Genomic DNA, 8,864 nt, shown 5'->3' with positions numbered 1-8,864 from the left:
CAAAATGCATGAAGAATGGTGATAGCCTTGATGTAGCTTGCTAAGCTTGGTCTAGACAACTACTTCTCCAAAGCATGTTGAGAGAAGTGCATCAATGAGACTAATTTGAGAAGCACCATCCAGATAAAGCTTTGGTTGCATGCATTTAAACAAATCCATTTGTTGGAAGAAACCTCTAAACTTTGATCTTATAGGACTATCATACTTTTACAGGTAGGTTGTCCTCGGGCTCCTTCCTTTGTTGTGGTGAACTAGCTGAAACCACGGGCAAATTTTCACACGTATTTGATTCTTGGATTGGGGATTGAGGCTCTTGCACTACTGGATCCGGCAAGTGTGGTTGCTCTTCTTTCCATTGTGCAACAATCTATTTTCGAAGGTTGCAAGGTGCAACAAAAAATTCAGGTGCAACAAGCGATTGCTTTATCCGGATGGTGCTATGGTTGCATGTATATAAACCTCAATATAAATTATCTCGTGCCCAAACTTTGACACATAAGTAAAATAAATACCAATAAGGGAAACTAAATAATGGGATCACATTGGGCAATTCACATGAGATGCCAAAACTCTAAAAGAGAGAGAGAGAGAGAGAGAGAGAGAGAGAGAGAGAGTGGGATCACATTGGGCAATTCACATGAGATGCCAAAACTCTAAAAGAGAGAGAGAGAGAGAGAGAGAGAGAGAGAGAGAGAGAGAGAGAGAAAAGCAACTTTGTCCCAAAAAAGAAAGAAAGAAAGAAAAGAAAAGCAAACTTAAACCTTCTTGTAATAGTAGGAACAAGGGAAAATTACCCGTTTCCGTTTGCAATGGATTTGTCCTAAGTTTAAAAATCTTAGTCAAAACTATGCAACCATGAGTTCACAAATAAAATAATCTCTGTCTAAAAATGATCAACGATTTCATCTGAAGAGCGCACAATACCATCTAAACGCTATAATCTTCTATTGAGGAAGAACATTGCATTCTCCTATGAAGAGTCGCAAAATTGGAGATCACAAGAAGTTTGGAACAAATTCTCACAATAATTCCCACACTGTGACTTACCTCAACATCATGAGCTTCTGTGAGAGAGGCACCGCATACCTACCTAGGTATGCAGTGCTTCTCGAGAAGAAGCTCATGATGTCATGCATTGTATGATAAACATTGAAAAAGACTCCCTTTTCTTACATGAGAGAATTTATAAATCTTCTTGTGGATGTTTGTGAGGTTAATGAGGGGTATTCTGGGAATTTTGAAAAAATTGAAGGGTATTTTGGGAATTTTTGGCCAAATATGAGGGGTATATTAGGAATTATTGAAATTTGAGGGGTATGTTGAGAATTTCCACAAACTCCAGGGTATTTTGGTAATTTTTTCTAGGAACAATCCAAGGAGATGTAGCCTAGTAGCCAGTCCAGGGAGATGAGGCCCAGGCAGTTAAATGGGCAGGGTGGGATTTGAACCGACCATATACCATATCCCTTCAACAAATGTGTGTGTGTGTGTGTGTGAGAGAGAGAGAGAGAGAGAGAGGGGGAGAGAGAAGATGGCAGACAGCGAGAAGAAGATGGCGGTGCTGAGGTCGTCCGATGGCTTGATCTTCGAAGTGGAGCTGGAGGCGATTACCTTGCAATCGCAGGTGATGAGGAACATGGCGGACGACATGCAAGAAGGGCGGGAGTTCATGGCCGGCCGAATGGACGTCCCAATCTCTCACGCTTCCGCCGACGTCCTGGCCAAGGTCGTGGAGTACTGCGTCCACCAGGCCCCAGTACGCTTGCCGCAGCCTGCCCCAGTCAACGAAGAAGACGACAACAAGGCAGCTGGTTTTGCCGGCCGTAAGCGTGCGCGAAGTGCGCCGCCGCCCATCCTGAGTGAGGAGGAGAAGGCCCGCCGCAAGAAGGAGTTACAGGAGCAGTGGGATGAAGAATTCCTTGCCGAGCTCGCCCACAAGCGCCTGCAGGAGCTCATGCTGGCTGCCAATCATCTGGCGATGCCCGGCCTTCTGCGGCTGGTGTGTAAGGAAATTGGAAGAAGACTGCCAAGAATGTCTCTAGAGGAGCTGAGAGGATTCTTTAACCTCGAGAAGGTTTACACTCCTGAGCAGGAGGCTGAGCTGAAGCGCGACCATGAATGGGCTTTCCGTCCTTTACCTGGTCATCCTTATATATCGCCACGCCCACGCTGAAATGTGAAGGCTACTGCAAATATTAGGTCTCCCTTGCCATTTTCTTCTTCTTGAGCTGTTTTCCCACTTGGTTGATTCTGGTAGAATAAAAAATCATGCCAAGGTTATGTTGCTAGCTATATAAGGTACTAGTACTCATGCCAAGGTTATGTTGCTAGCTATATAAGGTACTAGTACGGCCCGTCGCCTTCGGCGGCTTCTCTCTCCCCCTCTCTCCCTCTTTATCGTGTGCAAAGGGGCTTGTTTTTGTTTTGGACTTTAGCCTTCATGTCGCAGATGGCGACACGTGTGAAGGACTCCCCCTTCCGCCATATTATGTTAGTAGATTGCGTGGCACAAAACCAAGAGGAAGAATATGTGAATGATATAGAATCCATAAGCTAAAGAATGTTCCGTTTAGATTGCATACAAGTGTCTAAAACATATATTATACGTCAAAACTATGTTAGTCAATCACGACATACGATTTTTTACTTCGTTACCATACATTGAGGTGGTCCGGGGCGGGCAACAAGAAGAGTGGCCTTTAGACACCCTTCAAAGCTCTCGTGCTGCTCAATGGGGCTGGGGCACAACACAACACAAACCAAAACAACAAACCCACAGCCAAATCCCAACTACACAAGGGGCACCACTTAGTTTAAGAGCGAACTAGAACGCAAAAGAGGAGAATCGTTAGAGCAACCCACAAACAAGCAAGGAATTTACACTGACCCTAACACCAATAGAACACTCTCACACACTAAAACACGAGAGAGAGAGAGAGAGAGAGAGAGAGAGAGAGAGAGAGAGAGAGAGAGAGATGGTGTTCGGGCTGCTTTGAAGTGTATCGTTAATGATCAAGCAAACATAAATATATATATGTAAGAAAGAGAGAAAAAGGGGGAGAGGGTGCTTGTTGCATTAATACCTTCTTACAAATCTGTCATGACAAATCAAAGTGAGATTAGTATCTGTTCAACATAGCTTGCGTAAATTTCACCACAACGCATCACAAGAAAAAACCACCCCAATCACTGTCTTAAGGCCAGGGGAGTCCTCTCCACCCTGTCGCCCTCTTACAGTATGTGGGATTTATGGCTAGATTGATGACAACACCAGAGACAAGCTATCAAGAACTTAACAAAAAAAACACCAAGACACTTACGCATCATTGTTGTCCATTACTTCACGTTGGAAGGGAGACAAAGTATCCAAGCTAGGCCAAATCCACCCTCCTTGATTTAGCAAATGTTGGGCTTACACTAGTAGGAGAAATGATAGATTTCCTACTCTCAATTGAATGAACACTCTCTCTCTCTTACAAATGGCATAGAGTTCCCTTGCTAATCCCCTATTACAACACATGCACATGCATAAGACAATGAGCTTCCACTCAAGAGCTCCTTCTAGAGAGGTTGAGCTTGGCTTCTCAAGCTATAGCATAGTGCTCTTGCTTATGGCTCCCCCTTTTGTGCTAGCTACACCCTCCTTTTATAGCAATTTTGAAGGCTAGGGTTACTCCTCTAACCATGGTTGGGTTAGATTTTCAGCAATTTATCTAATTTCTTTTGTTTGGAATTATCAAGAAGTTGGTGGGGAAAGAGAGAGGAGAGAAATGGAGGTGGTAGGACTTTTCATAGTGGGTTAGTGTTAGTAGAGTTAGTATTAATTTACAAATGGAATTGGATATTTACAATGGGAGTATCCATGTAGGATACAAATAAGAAAGAAAACTCTTAAGAGGTAAAAAAAGGTGGATTTCTTACAAGGTTGATGCTCCAAGTGTCTTGAGTAGGGCCAATTTTTGACGCTTGTTGACGGTCCACTAGCTTTGACGGTACATTTTTTCTCCACTCTTGACCTTCCTTGAGAGACAAGGTAATTGAAGCTGAGTAATCAACCACCATGATGCTGTCTTTTAAGAGAAGAGGCTGAATTTTGTGGTTTTTTTGATAGATATGGGTAAATTGGAGGAGGAAAAATGAGACTAGGTGGTCAATTTTGGAATGGAATTGTGTGTGGGAGGTATGAGTTCACCATGGTTTCTCTTATTCTTCAAGGTTGAGGAGAAGGTGAGTAGGGTGTAGAGAGGAGTGGTGAGAGAGGTGGGGATGATGAGTGGAGAAGTGTGTGTGAAAGAGGAAAATGATAAAGTGGAAGAGAGAGTGTGGCTGCATAGCATAGGAAAACTGGGGTCCACTAATAAAATCATATCTCACAGCTCGTAGCTCAAAAAAATATGAAAAAATTTGAGGCAAAAGTTCAGCCCACGAGCTACAACTTTTGTTTGTATCACCTTTTCAAATTCGGAGAGCAAGTGAACTTTAAAAATTCAGCAAAACTGACCGTTTTTTTCCACTGCACAAGGTCCTTGTGGGGTCCTTCTTTGGATGATTCTTTTGAATACCTCCAAGAGTGAGCCCTCCATAGTGCATGTATGCATGCCACCTACCCTTGACTTTATTTGGTAGGTCTATAATTGAAGATATTGTTGAGATTATGATATAAGTGAATAGTACAACTAAGAAAATGAAACATTGAGGGGTCTAAAAAATATGTACATGTCAAATATAAATAATATAGGTGGAAAAATATAAAGGGGTCAAAATAAATCTCTCTCATTATAAGTCTACCATAAAAAGATGAATATTTTTGGTGGTCTAATTTATGAGAGTAATAGAGAATATATGTAGGAAGGAAAAAATCACAATAGTGGAAAAAATATACACATAAATAGAACTAGTTTTTTTGGATTTTTGTTGGGATGGAGTTACACCAAAAATAAGAGAAGCTTACATGAAAATATTTCTATATGGAATAAAGAGTATGAAAAATGGTAAGAAAAATTGTGGTAATGGTGAGGCAATGTACAGAGCATAAATAACACACATCTCGGTAGAAATATTTAAATAAATATCAAAATAATTATGAAAAAAATCTTTTATTTAGGCCCTATATACAAAGAAATATTTACATACGCATGGGCCATAATATACTTATTTTTTTTAATTTTTTGGCTCAACTAGCCCAATGACTAGCTAATTGAGGGTTTTTTAAGAAGATATGGGAAAAGTCCCGTGACTCACGCACGCCTATGTACAGTGAAATGGTAGGGATAGCCACAGTGTTTGGGTGATTTTGGTAGGGTGAGGTAACTCACTGTGGCAATTACAAAGAGCCGAAAAACGGCTATCATTAGCCCTCCCCCTGGATGATGGTATATTCATGTACCATCATAGAGCATCTTTTCCAAAGAGAGTGCTTCAGAGTCCTTGACGAGATCTTTATTGTTTGGCCCCTCAGAATTTTGGCTGGAGTTACACTCATGCTTCATGTAGCAATACTTACATGAGACAGCGGCCTTTGGACAGATCTTTGGTAGAAGGCGACTCAAGTAGGGCTTCAAGCGATACCCGTTTACTTTCCTGGAGTGCTCTTTACCATTCAAGTCCATAAGCTGTAGTAACTTGAATTGAAAGCCTTCTTGACTATGTATGGCCCTTGCCATCTTGTTTCAAATTTGGCATCAAAACAATTATCGAGTCGATTGTCATACCTTAGCACAAGATCTCTTTCATCGATGCCTTTGTCCTCCAGTTTCTTGTCAAGCTTCTCCTTTGTCTGTGTGGCTTTCCTCTTATAGCACTCGTATGCTGCTTCTCTTTTCCACTCGAGCTCAGCTAAGGTAAGAAGTCGATCCATCCATGCTTCTTGATCATCTTGTGCTGATTTGCCATGAAGTCGCATTGTTGGAATGTTTAGCTCAATTGGTTGTAAAGCCTCTTGACCATAGACCAAGTGAAATGGTGTAAACTCTGTGGCTTCCCTATATGTGGTTCGATACGCCCACAAGGCACCATCCAAGAAGTCATCCCAAAACTTTGTCTTGTTTTTCACCATCTTTCTAATGATGCCTGCAATGACACCATTAGCTTTTTCTACCAAACCATTTGATTGGGGATAGTAGGGTGTACTGTGACGATGTAGAATGTGAAGTTCTTCACAGACTTCTGTGAGCAATCCCTTTCTAAACCCTGGACCATTATCAGAAACAATCTCCAAAGGTGTGCCAAATCTACAACAAATGTGAGTGTAGACGAATTTGCTCACTGTCTTCTCATTTACCTTTGCCACACTTTGTGCTTCCACCCACCTAGTCATATAGTCTACAGCCACTAGAATGTAGAGTTTACCATTTTTTTTCCTAGGCAGAGGACCCATAGCATCAATGCCCCACTTTTCAAACGGTCCATTTGCAAGCACGAGTTGCCTTGGACCATAAACCAATCTTCTATTCCCATTTACCTGACAATTGTGACAACTTTTACACCAACGTTGGACATCCACATGCAGACTTGGCCAAACATACCCCGCAAGCAAAATCTTCTTCACAGTTAATTCTTGGGCAAAATGACCACCACATGCTTCTTCATGCAAACCTTTTAGAATGGCTGGAATTTCCTCAATAGTTGGTACTCTTCTGCATACTTGATCCCTCCCTCTTTGATAGAGGGAGCCTTCTAGGAAGAGATATGCGCTTGCCTTCTTCATGAGTCTCCTCTTCTGAGCCTTCGTGAAGTCTTGTGGAAACTCGCCCTCCAAAATGTAGCTAATAATGGGAGTCAATGACTCCAATCCCTGGTATCTCCATTGCTTGACAATTGCTGCCACCATGATGACCTGCACTTCTTTCTCAACACATGTAACTACTTGCTGTGCAAGTAAATCGGCATCTTCATTCTGTTTCCTAGGAATATGATATAGTTGCACTTCTTCAAATTGATTAAACAATCTACGAATGGCATGAACTTTTGTCCGTAAGCTTTCATTCTTGCATGCCCAAATGCCTAAAATCTGTTTAACAATGAGAAGTGCATCTCCCTTTACCATGAGACGTTGTATCCCTTGGCCAATGCACATCTTCAAACCATGAATTAGTGTGTCGTATTCTGCTTCATTGTTGCTAGCTGAACTTGGTAGATTGAACTTCTCTTGCATGACCACCTCTCCACTTGGGTTGAGCAACACTAGCCCTCCCCCTGCTTTTCCTGTGGCTCGACGAAAAGCTCCATCAAAGAACAAGGTAAAAGCATTAGGAATACTTTTTGGTGGTGGTAATGGTAGGGTCTTTACTTCAGGCACCTTAATCTCCTTTTCATGCACCCTATAAGTGAGAATCCCTGCCAATTGTGCACGCACACTATCTTCTACCTTGAAAGAGTATTGAAACTCTTGCAACTCCATAATCCACTTTGAGATCCTAGTACTAAGATTCATTTGAGATGACACCCAAGGGAACAAATTCTCTGCAGTGAGAATTACAAAAGGTTTTGGTAGCAGGTAGGATCTAAACTTTCTCACCGCAAACATGAGAGAAAGCATCATGAGTTCTGCTTCTGTGTAGTCTCTCTCCAAAGCATTCATGACCCTACTAGCAAAGTAGATGGGTCGCATCCTTGTACTGTGGGGATCTTGTTGTAGCAACACAACATCAATTGTTTCCCTTCCAACACTAGAGCTAACAAAGAATGTGTACTCCCAACAAGGAGGCATGAGTGTTGGTAGCTCTGACAAAATGACTTTAATGTTACAAAAATACTCTTCAAGCTCATCAGACCATGCAAATTCTACTTGTTGTGTCAACTTTTGCAAAGGATGAAGCAACTCCGAGGCTAAGTGAATGAAGCGTGACATATACTTCACCTTCTGAATGAAAGATATGACCTCCTTAAGACTCTTCGATGATGGGAGCTCAATAAGAGCTTTTGCCTTTGAAGGATCCACCTCAATGCCTTTATAGGAAACCTTGTGACCGAGCAAGATCACTTCATCCTCACCTATGTGGCACTTGTCGGGGTTGAGTTGACCTCCCATGTCGTAGAGCTTCTTTAAACCTTCTTCTACCCTTTGTAGATGCAATGATTTTGAGCTATATATGCAGAAATCATCAATGAACACCCTAATTGACTTTCCAAAGAATGCTTGAAACACCATGTTCATGAAACGTTGGAATGTTGCAAGAGCATTTGTCAGACCAAATGGCATGACTCTAAAAGCATAACAACCCCAAGGAGTGATAAAGGTTGTTTTCAATTGATCTTCCAATGCGATACCTATTTGAAAGTAGCCTGAGTAGCCATCACACACAGTGTACTTCTCATGACCAGCTACCTCATTTGGTATCTCATCCTGAAATGGGAGGGGAAAGTGATCTCTTTTTGTTGCCTCATTGAGTGGACGGTAATCCACACACACCCTCCACTTTCCGTTTTTCTTAGGAGTGACAACAACGGGAGAGACCCACTCTGAATTCTCCACTGGATAAATGAAACCTGCTGTTAGAAGCTTTCTTACCTCCTTGAGTAAAGCCTGCTCCTTGATGACTCCTAACCTTCGTAGCTTCTGAGCCTTAGGTGTGGCCTCTGGCTTCAACTCAATTTTGTGTTGAACAGCATCTACTCCACGCACATCGGTGTAGTCTTTAGCAAAAAGCCTCAGAAATTTCCTTAGCACACATTTGAACTCCTCTCTTTCATCCTTTGTAAGTGTTGTAGACAACATACCTTCTAACATTCCTTCATCTTCCACCTTTTGGTTCTCTTGGGAACCTACCTCTTCCAAACCTCGAGAAGAGGTCTCCTGGTTGTTTGGCTTAAACCTTACCCCCATGACTTCAATGGAGGACTCCTCTTCAGTAATGCTGCCGCTA

General features: G+C 42.0%; 1 protein-coding gene across 1 annotated transcript; it reads left to right on the top strand.

The window, feature by feature from the left end:
- The first annotated feature begins 934 nt into the window (after positions 1-934).
- LOC147456175 (SKP1-like protein 11) lies at positions 935-2,201 on the top strand. The gene has a single exon (XM_086515414.1). The coding sequence runs from the start codon at positions 1,427-1,429 to the stop codon at positions 2,171-2,173; it is 747 nt and encodes a 248-aa protein (XP_086371540.1). The 5' UTR covers positions 935-1,426; the 3' UTR covers positions 2,174-2,201.
- Positions 2,202-8,864: the final 6,663 nt, after the last annotated feature.

The sequence above is a fragment of the Adiantum capillus-veneris genome, chromosome 6 (assembly GCF_014529385.1).
Source record: "Adiantum capillus-veneris isolate H3 chromosome 6, ASM1452938v2, whole genome shotgun sequence".
Taxonomy (NCBI): domain Eukaryota; kingdom Viridiplantae; phylum Streptophyta; class Polypodiopsida; order Polypodiales; family Pteridaceae; genus Adiantum; species Adiantum capillus-veneris.
Note: the sequence above shows the minus strand (reverse complement) of the source record. Positions and strands in the feature narration are given on the sequence as shown.